Source organism: Gadus morhua, chromosome 8 (assembly GCF_902167405.1).
Source record: "Gadus morhua chromosome 8, gadMor3.0, whole genome shotgun sequence".
Classification (NCBI taxonomy): Eukaryota; Metazoa; Chordata; class Actinopteri; order Gadiformes; family Gadidae; genus Gadus; species Gadus morhua.
Window position 1 is genome coordinate 17,753,816 of NC_044055.1, and position 18,033 is coordinate 17,771,848.

The window sequence follows — 18,033 nt, forward strand, 5'->3', positions numbered from 1 at the left end:
CTATAATGAAGTAACGTTTGCAACGATTTAGTTCTGCTTCATGTTGTCAAACTACAAAAATAAACAAAGTAGTCTACACAAATCCTATAAAAAATAATAATGTTCCGCACCGCTACTTATCAAACACAGGTATAATTTTGTACAAACCATTATTTTGCTTACGCATGACGCTGAACTCGTCGGCCAATTAAAAGCGTGCATTGGGGTTCCTACGCACCGGAATTCTTCCGTGCAAATCCCGTATGGAACGTGGACACTGCGGTAACTTTGTAATGTGTCAACAGATAGAAAAACACTGGAGTTAAGACTTAAGATACGACGTAAGTAGTATGATTGACACACCTATAGGACATTATTCGTTGCCATGTTGGTTAAATGTCTTTGTAAACTGTTCCATTCCGTCCCCCTGTGAGCTGGTAAAACAACCTGAGGTAGCTACATGCAGGACCTATCGGTTACAGAGTATCTAACTATATGTAGGCTATGCAAGTAATGTTCGTTCGTTCTCCTTAATTTTAAACCCCTCACATAATCCATGAATAATGTCGTGCAGACATCTCGGACCTTTGCCTTTTTTATTTTGTATCTTAAGACTACCAATGTGCAGTCCCAGTAAACGTACCATTTAGTTCCAAGGGTTCATTATTTCGTATCTGAGCCTATGGAAATATATCAAATATCAATCTGAATTATTTCGTTTCGCAGCAAAAAAGTAGGATGTTTTACTGTGTTCAGTAGCCAGTTTTCTTCGATGATGCAGACTTGTTCAATGGCAGTACCTGATTTACCAGCCAAACCTGTTGAATAGCTTACAGAGTGGTAACAGCTATCCAACTTCAATAAGTCGAGACTGTGACTCGTGAGAGCCATACTATAGACCGGGTGGAGGTTTCGAGAACAGCCAACAAGATTATAGGTACAAAATATAGGTAACAATATTTTCTTTATTAGAGCAGCGAGCGAGTCAATTGTGGGGAAGCAGCAGCAGCAACAACAACAATGTTCGTACGTACCCTAGCCAACACTCCTCAGGTCTTCTGCATAGGAGGGAAGACAACCAGACAACACACGTTGGGATCATCGTGGTGGAACAAATATTTCAATCTATATTCTTTGATAATTGTGGTTCAAATGTAGTCAATTAGGGTATACATGATTGGACAAGTACATTCATATCTGCACACCGTTAATGTAACCATGGTATGGTCCAGAGTGTAAAGTAGGCGTGCCGTATATTATATATTTTTGTGTTCTCCTTAATCATCCCTATAGTCTGAAATGCCTTCGCAGGCTCACATTATACAACACAGCAGCCCCTAAGCCCATTAAAGCTCCCTGTTTCAGCCATTCAGCCCAGTATTGGCTAGTGAGTTAGTGGGTAGCTTGTAGTAGATGGTAGTAGTAGGTGTCTTGATGAACTGATTCTCCTTTTGAACCCCCTCTTGGCAACTACTCCGGTAAACCGACACCTTCTTGGGTCCTTCCTGTCCTTCCTTCCTGTTCCACTCTTCCCCAACCATCCAATGTGCCGTCCGGTCTCATGCCCTTGTGCTCCTGCCTCCCCCAGAACCATGTGGTGGCTGCTGTGGGTCCTGGTGGCCCTGCTCACTCTCTTCTCCTGCCTGGACGTGTGGTACTTCCTGCGGGCCGCCGCCGTCCTCACCCGGGCCTGGTTCCAGACCCCCGTGTGGGACGTCACCGCCGAGCAGGTGGTGGCGGGGCGCGTCCTCCCCCGGGACATCGACATGTGCCACATGAACAACGCCCGCTACCTGCGGGAGTGTGACTTTGCCCGCTTCTCGCTGTACATGCGCAACGGTGTGTTCAAGGCGCTCCGAGCCCTGGGGGCCAGCATGGTGGTGGGGGCCACCACGGTCCGCTACCGGAGGGCCCTCTGTATCGGAGAGGGCTTCGAGCTGCGCAGCCGCATCGTCACGTGGGATGAAAAGTCTTTTTTCCTAGAGCAGAGGTTTGTCTCCACTAAGGACGGGCTGGTGTGTGCTGTGATGTACTGCCGGCAGAACATCATCCGAGGCAGTCCCGACAAGATCATGCAGCATCTATGCAAGAGGAAGGTATGTCCCCTGCACCGTTTTTATTTTATTTTTTTTTAGTTATCGAGGCTGATATCTCTGATTCTCTTTGCTTCCGACGTGGCAGCTGTAACTCCTGATGGCGTTTTCATTGCAGGTCGAGTGCCCTGAGTTTCCAGAAGACCTTCAGCATTGGGTGAACTTCATCTCAGCCAGCAGCCAAGCCCTCAGAGCAGAAGGGGGACTGGAGGACAAAAACAAGTGAAGCAGGCCATCAACGCTTTTTGGAAAAGGAGACCAATTTTTCTACGCCAGCTATTTTGTGAGCCAACATTCTCTTATGAAAAGGAGATGTAGCTGCGGTTGGACGTGGTCAGCCGTGGGGCTTCTGTGTGACACTACAATGTGAACCCAGTTGTGCCTTATCTTTTGATTAAAAGCTTTTTCTTGGAATCAACACAGGCTTCTTTTACTGTCAGCATTCATGAGATCAAACATCCCTGAAATGATATTTGTTGACAACAAGAATACAAAATTGATAGGATTATGATTTAATGAATGACTTCTGGTAAAGGTGGAGCTTGAGAGGTGGTGGTTAATGAGCTGAGGGATTCAGATGGGTAGGAAGAAAGAAAAGTACTTTTAAACCTTGTGGATTAATGCAGATAGGATGGGCTCAATGATGGGATAGAGACGAAAACAGGGTCACGGTGGGAATCAATGTGAATAGGTTACTTGCATCCCTCAGCAGAACTAATAATTCGCTTCCACTTTAAACCAGTTATTTCAACAGCAACATTAACACAAAAGGGCCAAGTATGAAATACATGTGTACATATAATATATTTATGGTATTGTCAGAATCTTTATGAAATCGACTGAGAACACTATAGATATGCTCAACAGTGGTAGGTGTATCCTATGTTTTGGTGATATTAATAATTAAATTAAGTCAATGCAGTTGTCCGAGTAGGCTACATCATTCACAAGAATATCGATATAACATATACGAAAAATAATTAAACAACTCTACAGTTTAAACTAAGTGATAGGTATAAACCCACTAGACCTTCAGAAATGCAAGCGGTTCGTTTATCTAATGAAGGCTGACGTTCTGTCCAAGCCTGCCTCTCCCGGAAGTAGGAAGCTTTCTCTATCTACCGGCTTCTTCATTTTGACAGCGCATCCCATGGTAGCACTTTTTTTTTCCGAAGACATAGTAAGTGAAATATTTAGATTATTCCACGTGTCGCTCGTATTATTTATATCCGAAGTGAACAATGAAGGATAAGGCGTAAGCACCTGCTCGTTCTTAGTATCAGTGGCGACTACGCCACCGGCTAACGGGAGCTAGCTCGGCTAACAGATTGGGTTGTTACAGAAGGATCCTGTTGCAGCGCGTCCATATCCTCAAGGTTGAAATTGGTGATGGCACGAATCCATAATTTTATTGGGTCTCGGGTGTGTTCACATATCAATTAGACAAACGAGTAGGTTATACTTTACTGTTGTTATTCCACGATGTTATTGTTGAGGTCAAAGCTGCATTTTATTGTAGTATTTAATAATACAGTAGTGTTCAGAGCAGAACAATTTTCAAATGCATCCCCGTCCGAACTTTAAAATATAAACACACTTCGACATATAACACTCATAAGGATGCTGCTACAATGCCTGCTGGCCATAATGTTCTATGCTATTGGCATTTAATGCTAATTCTCATTGGCTTGCTTGCTTCCTTGCAGAGACATGTTCCTGCTGTTGGTGGGTGCTCTCCTGCTGCTCTTCTGCACAGTAGATGTTTGGTACTTCCTGCGAGGGGCCCAAGTTTTTTTCCAGGCATGGTTTCAACCCCGAATAGGGGATATTATGGCCGAACAAAGTGTGGATGGTCAGGTCCTGCCCCACGACCTGGACTACATGGGCCACATGAATAACTCTCGCTACCTGAGGGAGTGTGACTTTGCCAGGTTCCACCATTACATGCGAAATGGGCTGTTCATGGCCTCACACAGGCTGGGGGCGCGGATGGTGGTGGGGGCCTCCACTATCCGTTATCGGCGCTCGTTGGCGTTCCGCGAGCCCTTTGAGATCCGGACCAAAGTCATTGGCTGGGATGAGAAGGCCTTTTATTTGGAACAGCGCTTTGTGTCTAAGAGGGACGGCTTCATCTCAGCGGTCATGCTCTGCAGGCAGAACGTGGTGCGCTGCAGCCCCGAGCAAATCATAGAGTTTGTGTGCAAAAGAAAGGTAGGTGTATTGAGAAACCAAGGTTTATCCTGTGTTCTGTCCATGCTTTTTAGTTTGTTTATTGTGTGTGTGTGTGTGTGTGTGTGTGTGTGTGTGTGTGTGTGTGTGTGTGTGTGTGTGTGTGTGTGTGTGTGTGTGTGTGTGTGTGTGTGTGTGTGTGTGTGTGTGTGTGTGTGCAGATCACATGTCCAGAGTTTCCTGAGGACCTCAAACACTGGCTAGACTACATCTCAGCCAGCAGCCAGGCTCTCAGAGCAGAGAGCGGCCTGGAGAAGAAAGACGAGTGAGTCTCGTCCCGAGGACAGGAAGCCTCATTCCCAGCATATTGTTTGCACACTGACGTGAATACGCACATGCAATGAAACATTCTCATTCTAGGAAAGTATGTAGTTAAGTTGCTATATATATAATTCATTTGTTTTTTCACCCAGTGATGTATGATCCTTTTTAATTTTAATTTATTCCATATTATTAAATGACTGTCTTGACTGAGTATTGAAGAAGGCCAAAAGTAAAGCCTTCCTTAAGGAACCAAAAGTATAAGGAATGCAAGAATGATTGCAGAAAACAGGGGATGTTTAGCAATTTGTATCATCATGGCTTTAGATACGCATGTGGAACCTTAGATATCAATGACATCAATGCATGTTTTCATACAAAGGGAATGATTTATTTGTGCCTGTTTCCCACGAGTAGCGGAAGATTTCCAAATTTACGATAACCATTCATACTAGGAAAAAAAGTCTTATTTTTTTCAAATATTGGGGTGTGATCTGATACTTGAAGTACCTAATATGTTTATATAGACACTTTCCTTTTACAGTTTGCACAGGTTATCCCACGGTGAAAGACTGCAATTTGTGAGTTATCTTGAGGGATTGTTTAATAGATTAGGTTTAAGATGAATACACAAAAGGGTATTTAAGCACAGGTTGTGTGAAGGAGCTTGACTATCAATCAGCTGGATCTGTCGATGCATAAAACTGGAACACGTTAAGATGTTATATTATTGCATATTTTACATTACTCAAATGACAAATTTATACAATCTCGAGCCTGACTACTTTTTTTGTGACCAAAATAATGTATCATTCCTCATGAGAGAATCATCTGTATTTCTATCCCATATTATATGTATGTTTGTCTTATCTGTTCATATTCATGAGTTTACTGAGTGCAGCTTGTTTAAATTCTGAGAGGGGGAATGTGGAAATAATTGTATTTTTGATTGTTATTTATTGATAAATTATTCAGAGATCCAAATATAGGATTATACGGTGTATGCTCATTATTAAAATGCCTTTTAAATGCTTTACCAGTTGGTTGTGTTCTTTGGGCCTCAGGTGTATACTGTATAGGTGTGGCCTTTGGTGTGCATCTTAGGGTTTTAATTTTGAGTGGCATGAATAAAAAGTGAAAACATGTTTCCTTTATTCAAACTTCTCTTCCCCTTTGTACATGGATTAATGTCTCCATCTACTGGACAGGGCTATGTGTGAGCATTTGGTCACATGACTTGGTTGGGAAACAATAAAGAGAAAGCTGGAAAGTATCATGAACAAAAAAATACCGACACTTCTCGTCATATTTGTTTGAACTCCAAGGTTCAGGGTTTCTCGATGACTATTTTCACTAGCTTTTCTAGCCACGCCCGCCATTGACTACAAGCTCGCTGCGTTCACTTCCTGTAAACAAAGCTCCGGCTGTCAGGGTCTCTAAAAAACAAAATTGCTCCAACGTCTGCGTTTCAACGATGGCCCAAGCTGGAGTTGTTCTCGATAAAGACCAGTTTAACTGTTCAATATGTCTGGACGTGTTGAGGGATCCAGTTACTATTCCATGTGGGCATAGTTATTGTTCGGGTTGTATCAAGCATTACTGGGACCAGGACGAATATCTCGGGGTTTATGGCTGCCCCCAGTGCAGGCAGTCTTTCAACCCGAGGCCGCTGCTCGGCAGAAACACGATGTTGGCGGACGTCGTGGAAAGATTCAAAAACACTCGCTTCCAGACCACACACACGCCCGCCGCAGAGAGCTTCGCCGGACCCGAAGATGTGCAGTGTGACGTTTGCACGGGCAGAAAAAACAAAGCGGTTAAATCGTGTCTGGTGTGCCTGGCCTCCTACTGCGAGCCTCACTTGAAGCCTCACTACGAGTCTGCAGCCTTCAAGAAGCACAGGCTCGTTGCAGCCTCGGAAAAACTACAGGAGACCATATGTCCCCAACACGACAAGCTTCTAGAGGTCTACTGTAGAACCGACAATCAGTGCATTTGTTACCTTTGTCTGACAGATGAACATAAAGGACACGATACAGTTCTAGCTGAGACGGAAATCCGAGAAAAGAAGGTAGTTATGGTTTATATTTTATTGATCGAAACGGAACCTGTTGATTGTGTCAAGCCAAAGATAAAAAATACTCAGACTGCTATGTTTACATTGATTCATTCAGACTCAGCTTGGTGAGGAGAAGCGACACTCTCAAACTAAAATCCAAGAGAGGGAGAGGGAAGCCATGGAGCTGAGACAAGCCATTATGTCTCTCACAGTAAGTGACTTCATACAAATACTAAAATAAATACAAATCCATTATGCCCATCTTGACTTTTCCTCGGTACTGGTTCAGATAGATGAACCAATAGACAATATATTTATGACACTTCACTAATAATAGAGTATCTTAAACTTTAAAATGAACTATTTTTGTCCTATTTTGCTGTCAACCCCGTCGTCACCTCCCACCCCAGCGGTCTACTCGAGCAGCCATCGGGGAGAGCGACAAGGTCTTCACGGAGCTGATCCGATCCATAGAGCTGAAGCGCTTCGAGGTGCGGGAGCTCATCGGGGTCCAGGAGAGGAACGCTGTTCGCCACGCTGAGGAGCTGCTGTCGAGGCTGGAGAAGGAAACCAATGAGCTGAAGAAGAGAGAGGCCGAGCTGGATAAGCTCTCTCACACCGAGGATCACGTCCAGTTTCTACGGGTGAGGGTTCCTTCTCTGCTGGATGGTTGCATTATTGTTATTACTGTATTATTAACAATATGAATAGCCTTTTAGTATTGCGTATTAACATTGTTCAGCATAAATGCCATCAAATAACAGTGTTTAACACCCAGTCCCTCAGCCACTCACTCTCTTGCACATACCTGTAAAAGAGGGAGACATGGATACCTATTGACACATGGAACCTTTTACACTTTTTGCAACGGTAGTTTTAAGACTTTTTCAACCCCAAAACTGCTGGACTCACCCTGGTTTTGTTTCAGAGCTGCCAGACTGTTACCCCTATTGCCGGCGGTCTACCCTCAATCATTGTTGACCCCAACCTGGACTTTGGCTTGGTGATGGTGGCTGTCAACGACTTCAACTCTCTGCTAACGGAAGTGTGCCAGGGCGGTTTCAGCAGCATCTTCGAGAGAGGTCAATTGAATAATGATAAACAAACTAATAGTCATTGACAGGTTGTTTGGGATTTCCAGCCTAATGCATGGGTGTGTCTCCACTTGTAGTAAGAGAAGTGACTATCGTGGACTCTCCCATTCCTGCTATCGACCTGGAAGCAGAGCAGCTCAACGCCCAAACAAGTGTCCACATGGATGCAACCCCAAGTGAGTCGATGAAGTGTGTGTGTTTGTTATTCCAGCAAGGAAGACAATAAACCGAAATAATGCTGAGAAAGGCTTGCATTCAACAAAAAAAAAGAAAATAATTTATTTACATTGTTTCGGATCCACTCACTGGTTCCACTTGTTTGCGAGAGACTTCAGAAGACACAGGTCTTGGAACGTATGCCAGTAGGACTACTTAAAATGATCATCAAACAAAAAAGGGGGTTTGTTCACTGTGCAAAGTGTCACTGACATTGCACAGCAGCAATAGTGCTGTTCAAGAGGATTTGAGAAATACCACAGGTGCAGTAGCCTGGTCCTCTGGATCTCTGGACTCTGGATCTGCCATAACCAATCGCTAACGTTTGGCCGGGAGTCGCGTGGCGTGCAGGCTGTAAACAAACCAAACACCGTGCGTGAAGATGTCCGTCAACGAGAGCTGACTTTAACGTCATTGATCTCAGCCACTCCCTCTGTTTGATGATTTGACGCAGAAAATTTAGATGGAGAAAACCCACTAACATACCACAGACCCAGACTTAGTACTGAAGGGAAATTCAAAATATGCGGAAGTACTTAGGCGGGCGGAGCCAGGCTACAGGTGCACTATTCTGGATGAGGAATCGCTAGATTAGAAAAAGATATTGTAACTGTAAGACTATTCATGTTTATTATATTACCAACTGGTAATTATCAGGAGGTAGTACTTTTAATATATATTTTGACCTAATTTAAACATTGAAATAGCTGCTAGGTATGTTAATTATTAAAACCGTTGCCCACACCCCTCTAATTTCAATAGGGTTGGGAGGTTATCCTGACCCCAAACAAACAGTGTTTGTTTTTTCAGCGACTTTTCCTCCTACACCTGGGCTAGACCAAGCACCCGTGGGCCCACTGAACCCCTTCCTCTCTCCAGGACCTGCCCTCTCCACGTTCGGTGGCTTCGCCTTACCATTCGGTAAGTCAGGCGGTAAAACAAGCAGCATGCACATCGGCCCGCGGTATCATGGACATCATTTACATTTAGGGCATCTAGCAGATGGTTCTATCCAAAGAGACTTTATAATAAGAACATTGGTCAGAAGAAGAAGAAACAATATACCGCTGTCGGTACTGTAAGGATGTTCATAAAACCGAGTGCCGAGCAGAAACAATTGTAAGGTCAACCCATTCCCTGTATACAACAAAGCTAGCTAGGATAAGATGATACACATTAAGTAATATTTTTAAGTGTCAGGAGGTACAACATCCAATAAGTACGTACATTAAGTGCCCGGGACGTACAACCTACAATTAGTGCATAAGAGGGGTTGAGGTCTTTTTTGGAAGTGAGCGCCTGCGGTTCTGACATCGGCAGGGAGCTCGTTCCAGTGTTCACTCTAAAATATGGTGCAATTCGCCCTACGGAGGTCTTTCAACAATCTGTTGGACGGCAAAGGGGTCGTGCCTTTTGGTAAACCAATATCGACATCCCCAGTGAGTCAATTGGAAAGCAACTTAGGTTTTCCTCTGCCCGCAAGCATTAACTATTAACAGTGACTTCTTTCAATGTAGTTTTAAAAAACAATTGAAGTTGACGTCACCACAGTATACCTGCTTATTGGCCAATACAATATGAACTTTGTCGGGAGAGGAAGGGAGGCAACGAGGAAGAGAAAATAATGGTTGATCTCGGTTGTTTCATCAAGGATGTCGATGCACGAAAAACATCAGATGAAGCCAGCCGTATCCTTTGAGCTCTCTCCCGTCTTGATTGACCCAAGTCTCTGTCCCCTCAGGTTCCAAGCTTTCCTCCGGCTCTAGACAAAGACATTTGCAGCGACGCTCCCACCCGCGGAGAAAATAGCACCGGGACAGCTTTATAATTTCACAAGACCATGCAGGACACCCACAGCTCCTGGGGTTGAATCTCCCCTTACTCTGCCCTATAGTTTACACAACGTATTATATTTTTTGATTTATTAAATTGTATTCGTTCAATGGGATACTACGGTACATGGACCCGGCTGCAGTTGGCCAAAGTATGTTTTTTTGATACGAGGATAGAAGATCAGTTCCACAGGCACATCAGCTAATGTTACAGAGAGCATAACGCCACGTGAAAGTTGAATGGATTGCAATAATTGGTTGGTATCTGATTTTACTCTTTAATTAATACATATTCACCATGTATTACCATTGGCACAGTTTTATTTAACCTTAATTTGAAGAATATTAATATTGATAAGTTGTATTTCTTTTTTATGATTATGCTTTTAATTATACTCATCATCCGTTCCGATCGGGCAGTGATCAAGTTAAATATTTGTATTTTCTGACAAATGTGACGTTATTTGTAAGGCACAAATAAAAGAAATCACAAACATGACTTGAAATGGCTGTTTTCTTTTTTCTTTGTGGAATTCCTCTCCATTAACTTAGATTGTCATTGGCGCACATGTGGGCTACCTCGGCCCTAAAAGAACTGGAATGACAAGTTTTAGCACAAAACTGCAGATATAGTAATAACATTGCATGAAGCGAAGAGATATCTATAATAATCTGTGCTTCTGAACATTGTACTGACGGCTAGGGTATGGCGGGTTGATCCCTTAATAGCATTACTACAGATACACGTCGATATTTATCAAATAAAACGTAAGGGGTAACACTGCCGTTTTTTATCGGTCGTCATGAAAAAAACATAAGGGGTAACACTGTTGTTTTTCACACACTGTCGTTTTAATCAAATGAAACATGAGGGGTAACACTCTTTTTTATCAAATGAAACGTAAGGGGTAACGCTGCCGTTTTTTATCGGTCGTCATGAAAAAAACATAAGGGGTAACACTGTCATTTTTATCGGTCCTCATGAAAAAAACATAAGGGGTAACACTGTTGTTTTTATCAAATGAAACATGAGGGGTGACGCTGTCATTTTTCTTTGGTCGTCATGAAAAAAAACATAAGGGGTAACACTGTTGTTTTTGATTGGTCGTCATGAAAAAAAACACAAGGGGTAACACTGTTGTTTTTTATTGGTCGTCATGAAGAAAAACTTAAGGGGTAACACTGTTGTTTTTCACACACTGTCGTTTTAATCAAATGAAACATGAGGGGTAACACTGTATTTTTTATCAAATGAAACGTAAGGGGTAACACTGCCGTTTTTTATCGGTCGTCATGAAAAAAACATAAGGGGTAACACTGTCATTTTTATCAAATGAAACATGAGGGGTGACGCTGTCATTTTTCTTTGGTCGTCATGAAAAAAAAACACAAGGGGTAACACTGTCGTTTTTTATTGGTCGTCATGAAAAAAACATAAGGGAAATAATAGAAAAACACACATACATTTTAATGTCATGTATATCCTCTTTATTGATGATTGAATTGTGTATTGTCATCGCCTCAGTGGTGCAGTGGACTGTACTCTGCCTAACCCACTGGAGACTGCGGCTCAATTTCTGTGGAAAACACAATATCTTTAATTTGAAACGTAATGCTATCATGTCTATTGCATGTCATATATAACCACAGACATATTTAAATTATAAATCTCAGTGGGAAGTGGAGAGAGCTGTGAGCTAACCCCCTGGAGACCGGGGTTCAAGTCCAGTTGATGTCCTCTTTTGGAGGACTCTTATCTCTATTTCATGCAAATTATAAAGTCAAGTATAACCATTGTGTTGACTTTATTCGGCGACTTGATGGTGCATTGATAAGTTCGGAGGTTAATTCTCCAAACAGCACAGGTTCGGATCCCTGCAATAACGTCGACAGGGGTACCGCTGTCGTTTTTTATTGGTCAACATGGGAAAAACATGAGGGGTAACTCTGTCGTTTTTTATCGGCCGTCATGAAATAAACATAAGGGGTAACACTGTCGATATTCATCAAATAAAACAAATGGGGTAACACTGTTGTTTTTGTCAAATAAAATATAAGTCGTTTTTTATTGGTCGTCATGAAAAAAAACTTAAGGGGTAACACTGTTGTTTTTAATTGGTCGTCATGAAAAAAAACATTGGGGGTAACACTGTTGTTTTTCTTTGGTCGTCATGAAAAAAACCACAAGGGGTAACACTGTAGTTTTTTTTTGGTTGTCATGAAAAAAAACATAAGGGGTAACACTGTTGTTTTCTATTGGTCGTCATGAAAAAAAACACAAGGGATAACACTGTTGTTTTTTATCGATCGTCATGAAAAAAACATAAGGGGTAACACTGTCGTTTTTTATCGGTCGTCATTAAAAAAAACATAAGGGGTATCACTGTTGTTTTTCATTGGTCGTCATGAAAAAAAACACAAGGGGTAACACTGTTGTTTTTATCGGTCGTCATGAAAAAAACCTAAAGGGTAATACTGCTGTATTTCATTGGTCGTCATGAAAAAAAACGTAAGGGAAATAATAGAAAAACACACATACATTTTAATGTCATGTATATCCTCTTTATTGATGATTGATCATAATGAATTTTCACCGCCTTAGTGGTGCAGTGGAGTGTACTCTGCCTCACCCACTGGAGACCGCGGCTCAATTTCTCTGGAAAACACAATATCTTTAATTTGAAACGTAAGGCTATCATGTCTATTGCATTGTCATTGTCCTGCAAAAACGTTGACAGGGGTACCGCTGTCTTTTTTTATTGGTCGTCATGAAAAAAAACACAAGGGGTAAAACTGTTGTTTTTATCGGTCGTCATGAAAAAAACATAAGGGGTAACACTGTCGTTTTTTATCGGTCGTCATGAAAAAAAAACATAAGGGGTAACTCTGTGTTTATTTTATCGGCCGTCATGAAATAAACATAAGGGGTAAACCTGTCAATATTGATCAAATAAAACATAAGGGGTAACACTGTTGTTTTTGATTGGTCGTCATGAAAAAAAACACAAGGGGTAACACTGTTGTTTTTTATCGGTCGTCATGAAGAAAAACGTAAGGGGTAACACTGTTGTTTTTCACACACTGTCGTTTTAATCAAATGAAACATGAGGGGTAATACTGTATTTTTTATCAAATGAAACGTAAGGGGTAACACTGCCGTTTTTTATCGGTCGTCATGAAAAAAACATAAGGGGTAACACTGTCATTTTTATCAAATGAAACATGAGGGGTGACTCTGTCATTTTTCTTTGGTCGTCATGAAAAAAAAACACAAGGGGTATCACTGTCGTTTTTTATTGGTCGTCATGAAAAAAACATAAGGGAAATAATAGAAAAACACACATACATTTTAATGTCATGTATATCCTCTTTATTGATGATTGAATTGTGTATTGTCATCGCCTCAGTGTTGCAGTGGACTGTACTCTGCCTAACCCACTGGCGACTGCGGCTCAATTTCTGTGGAAAACACAATATCTTTAATTTGAAACGTAATGCTATCATGTCTATTGCATGTCATATATAACCACAGACATATTTAAATTATAAATATCAGTGGGAGGTGGAGAGAGCTGTGAGCTAACCCCCTGGAGACCGGGGTTCAAGTCCGGTTGATGTCCTCCTTTGGAGGACTCTTATCTCTATTTCATGCAAATTATAAAGTCAAGTATAACCATTGTGTTGACTTTATTCGGCGACTTGATGGTGCATTGATAAGTTCGGAGGTTAATACTCCAAACAGCACAGGTTCGGATCCCTGCAATAACGTCGACAGGGGTACCGCTGTCGTTTTTTATTGGTCAACATGGGAAAAACATGAGGGGTAACTCTGTCGTTTTTTATCGGCCGTCATGAAATAAACATAAGGGGTAACACCGTCGATATTCATCAAATAAAACTAATGGGGTAACACTGTTGTTTTTGTCAAATAAAATATATGTCGTTTTTTATTGGTCGTCATGAAAAAAAACTTAAGGGGTAACACTGTTGTTTTTAATTGGTCGTCATGAAAAAAAACATTGGGGGTAACACTGTTGTTTTTCTTTGGTCGTCATGAAAAAAACCACAAGGGGTAACACTGTAGTTTTTTTTTGGTTGTCATGAAAAAAAACATAAGGGGTAACGCTGTTGTTTTCTATTGGTCGTCGTGAAAAAAAACACAAGGGGTAACACTGTTGTTTTTTATCGATCGTCATGAAAAAAAAATAAGGGGTAACACTGTCGTTTTTTATCGGTCGTCATGAAAAAAAACATAAGGGGTATCACTGTTGTTTTTCATTGGTCGTCATGAAAAAAAACACAAGGGGTAACACTGTTGTTCTTATCGGTCGTCATGAAAAAAACCTAAAGGGTAATACTGCCGTATTTCATTGGTCGTCATGAAAAAAAACGTAAGGGAAATAATAGAAAAACACACATACATTTTAATGTCATGTATATCCTCTTTATTGATGATTGATCATAATGAATTTTCACCGCCTTAGTGGTGCAGTAGAGTGTACTCTGCCTCACCCACTGGAGACCGCGGCTCAATTTCTGTGGAAAACACAATATCTTTAATTTGAAACGTAATGCTATCATGTCTATTGCATTGTCATTGTCCTGCAAAAACGTTGACAGGGGTACCGCTGTCTTTTTTTATTGGTCGTCATGAAAAAAAACACAAGGGGTAAAACTGTTGTTTTTATCGGTCGTCATGAAAAAAACATAAGGGGTAACACTGTCGTTTTTTATCGGTCGTCATGAAAAAAAAACATAAGGGGTAACTCTGTGGTTTTTTTATCGGCCGTCATGAAATAAACATAAGGGGTAAACCTGTCAATATTGATCAAATAAAACATAGGGGGTAACAATGTCGTTTTTATCAAATGAAACATAAGGGGTAACACTGTCGTTTTTTATCAGTCGTCATGAAAAAAACATAAGGGGTAACACTGTCGTTTTTATCAAATGAAACATGAGGGGTGACACTGTCATTTTTCTTTGGTCGTCATGAAAAAAACCATAAGGGGTAACACTGTTGTTTTTTATTGGTCGTCATGATGAAAAACATAAGGGGTAACACTGTTGTCTTTGTCAAATAAAATATAAGGGGTAACACTGTCGTTTTTTATTGGTCGTCATGAAAAGAACATAAGGGAAATAATAGAAAAACACATACATTTTAATGTCATGTATATCCTCTTTATTGATGATTGATCATTATGTTTTGTCATCGCCTCAGTGGTGCAGTGGAGTGTACTCTGCCTAACCCCCAGGAGACCGGGGTTCAAGTCCGGTTGAAGTCATCTGTTGGTAGACTCATATCTCTATTTCATGTGAATTGTAAAGTCAAGTATAACCATTGTGTTGACATTAGTCAGTTACTTAATGGTACATTGATATGTTCGGAGGTTAATCCTCCAAACAGCTCAGGTTCCGATCCCTGCAAAATCGTCGACAGGGGTACCGCTGTCTATTTTTATCGGTCGTCATGAAAAAAAAATTAGGGGTAACACTGTCGAAATGTATCGAATAAAACATAGGGGGTAACACTGTCGTTTTTTATCTGTCGTCATGAAAAAACCATAAGGGGTAACACTGTCGAAATGTATCGAATAAAACATAGGGGGTAACACTGTCGTTTTTATCAAATGAAACATGAGGGGTGACACTGTCGTTTTTCTTTGGTCGTCATGAAAAAAAATATAAGGGGTATCACTGTCGTTTTTTATCGGTCGGTATTGCCATTAAGATATGATATGATATGATATGATATGATATGATATGATATGATATATGATATGAACTTTATTCGTCAGCAGTGCTGAAATTTGTCTTGCGACCCAGCAGCCGTTGCATGTAAAAACAGAAAACATGAATTACACACATTGACATGACACATTGAAACACAACAAATTTACATACATGGGTACAGATAGTCGAGAGCACATTGTCCACCACTTCGCCTATCTCCGGTTTAGCATCAAAGTCGATTGATGGACAAAATACTTTTTTAGTCTAACCTTCTTGAAAAGTGGTACCTCGTATCTCCTTCCCGTAGGAAGGAAAGCATAGTATGCTTTGCGACTGTGCTTCGCAGTATGCCTTGCGAAACCCAGTATGCCTTTCGAAACACCTTGCGATTGGTCAATGAAAAGCTACCAGGAACGCCTAATGGGCGTTCTTGTGTCATGACGGAAACGCCCAAGCCTGCAGCTGGACCCTTCTCCTTTATACTGCCATGGGCTGAGTTAAAAAAATCAAGTATGCACAGTTGCTTACAATGATTGTTTTAGAATCTTACTTAAAAGAAACAAGGTGGAGCAGTGCAAATTAGCTTTTATGAATGCAGGAGTTAACACCTTATGCTTCATTGAGGAACCTCATGTACAGATGGACCGGTCGCTTGAATGACTCAAAAAATGAAATTATAATGCTGCTGTCGAACCCGTTATAGCGCAGTACGCTAAGATGCATACCTTTGGACCTTTGGTATAAGTGGTCGGAATGTTTTTATTCCTATTTATGTGTGTGTTGTCTATTAAATCTTGTCTTCTAAATTGACCTTGAGTAAAAGTTGATGATGATGAATACCAGTTTCAGAATGTCCCTTCTACATTGTGGCCATTTCATAAATAGTAGAACTACAGAAAGGATGTTGAATGACTCGATTATAGTTTAATCATGTAAACACAAAATATATTTTGGGGAAAGGGCGAAGCATAAGCTTGTCTACACTAGAAACTCAAGCTTTCTTTTCCACCAGCACAATTGGAAGGTGTCGCACAAAATAAACACCTGCATTCCTGCTACAAGCTCCCCTTCAGAAATGGTGTTCAGTTCAGAGGGGGAACATGTCTCCACCATTAAGCCTCAAAATGTGGAAAGACTTGTTATAGTGACTGTGGTTTACATTTTAAGAATCATATCTAAATACTTCCCGCATCTTACGCACAGAAAACACACATAAAAAAACGTGTTCAAAGGTGCAAGTAAGAGAAGACAAGAGAATTAAATTAATAGTTTCTACGTTCAGTGTCTGATTCAGGAAGTTGTTGCATTTAAGCTTACAGTTTTTTTCAATTGCTTGAACACTATAGACACATGCTTAGACCAAAGCAACACAACTTGAAGTTTTTGTTTCTATACCTTAAACACATGTAACCATTCCTTAAACAAAAGCGCTGCTTTGCACTTTAGTTGCAATGGTGCAACACACTTGCTCCTTTCTGCAACACACTTGCTCCTGCACACTGCACAGTATTTCATACATAAGACACTTAATTCAAATGACGTCTCATTGTACCATTGGGAAAACACATCTATTCAAAATCCTAAACACGTTGGTTAATTGAGAATACTTACTTACACACCTTAAAACACTTTCTTCCAAAACTGAACACCAATCAGCCAGCTGCAAAAAGGCCTCAGTTAAGCCATTTTGAGAACTTGCAAGCATGGATGCAGCAAGAGCAAGAGGCAGAGGTAGAGGAGGAAGAGGAGGACAGAGACATAGAGGAGGACGTGGTGGAAGAGGCCGTGCACGGAACATTATCTCCGATGACATAAGAGCAACTTTGGTGGACCATGTCATACTGTAAACCATGGCCTGCCTATGAGGGAAGCTGGGCAGAGAGTCCACCCTAATCTAAGCCGTTTCACAGTTTCATCCATAATAAGGACATTCCGACTGGAAGACAGGTATGTCTTCAACTCTCTACTTTCTACTCTACTCAGACTGTATCTAGAGTATTTGCAGTACTGTACCATATCACATGTACTGTATTGCAGGGTGGCTAATGCTCCCTTTTGAACGAAAGTGGTAGTTTTGTGATTACTTACATTGAGATGTTTCAGTACTTTCTATGGTATAGACAGTAAAGTACATTATATACAGTACTATAAAAAAGAAGCAAACCAATACAGTAACATTTCGTGGTTGCTTTTTTCTATAGAATGACTAGAAGACCTTCTGGGGGCGGACGCCAACGCCTGTTCACCCAACAGCAGAAACTTGCCATTGTGGACCTGGTCCGAGCAAACAATGCAATCCGTCTCAACCAGCTACAGCAACAAATACTTGCAGATAGAGATGTATTCAATAAACATAGAGCGAGTGAGCATTTCCACTATCAGACGCATCTTGGTAAAGCACCAAATTACCATGAAGCAATTGTACAGGGTCCCATTTGAGAAAAACAGTGTCAGGGTCAAAGGACTTCGACGTGAATATGTGCAGGTAAGTAAGTATTTTCGGCTTGGAGATGGTGCGTATATGACCTCCAACC

General features: G+C 41.2%; 3 protein-coding genes across 6 annotated transcripts; all 3 read left to right on the forward strand.

Annotated features, from left to right (window-relative positions):
• Positions 1 to 184: 184 nt before the first annotated feature.
• Positions 185 to 2,490, forward strand: LOC115548369 (protein THEM6). 2 transcript variants are annotated; one of them, XM_030362937.1, is made up of 3 exons: positions 185 to 320; positions 1,568 to 2,075; positions 2,191 to 2,490. In XM_030362937.1, the coding sequence occupies exons 2-3, from the start codon at positions 1,572 to 1,574 to the stop codon at positions 2,296 to 2,298; spliced, it is 612 nt and encodes a 203-aa protein (XP_030218797.1). In that variant the 5' UTR covers positions 185 to 320; positions 1,568 to 1,571; the 3' UTR covers positions 2,299 to 2,490. The 2 variants fall into 2 exon arrangements, with proteins under 2 accessions (XP_030218797.1, XP_030218798.1); XM_030362938.1 differs by lacking the exon at positions 185 to 320 and adding an exon at positions 818 to 916.
• A 672-nt stretch (positions 2,491 to 3,162) lies between these two features.
• Positions 3,163 to 5,598, forward strand: LOC115548371 (protein THEM6). Its single transcript, XM_030362939.1, has 3 exons — positions 3,163 to 3,252; positions 3,779 to 4,283; positions 4,463 to 5,598. The coding sequence occupies exons 2-3, from the start codon at positions 3,783 to 3,785 to the stop codon at positions 4,568 to 4,570; spliced, it is 609 nt and encodes a 202-aa protein (XP_030218799.1). The 5' UTR covers positions 3,163 to 3,252; positions 3,779 to 3,782; the 3' UTR covers positions 4,571 to 5,598.
• Positions 5,599 to 5,819: 221 nt separating this feature from the next.
• ftr67 (finTRIM family, member 67) lies at positions 5,820 to 10,262 on the forward strand. Of its 3 annotated transcripts, none has more exons than XM_030362910.1 (7): positions 5,820 to 6,633; positions 6,737 to 6,832; positions 7,032 to 7,265; positions 7,550 to 7,703; positions 7,793 to 7,891; positions 8,694 to 8,852; positions 9,673 to 10,262. In XM_030362910.1, the coding sequence occupies exons 1-7, from the start codon at positions 6,037 to 6,039 to the stop codon at positions 9,738 to 9,740; spliced, it is 1,407 nt and encodes a 468-aa protein (XP_030218770.1). In that variant the 5' UTR covers positions 5,820 to 6,036; the 3' UTR covers positions 9,741 to 10,262. The 3 variants fall into 3 exon arrangements, with proteins under 3 accessions (XP_030218770.1, XP_030218771.1, XP_030218773.1); XM_030362911.1 differs by having other exon boundaries at positions 8,727 to 8,852; XM_030362913.1 differs by having other exon boundaries at positions 8,742 to 8,852.
• Positions 10,263 to 18,033: the final 7,771 nt, after the last annotated feature.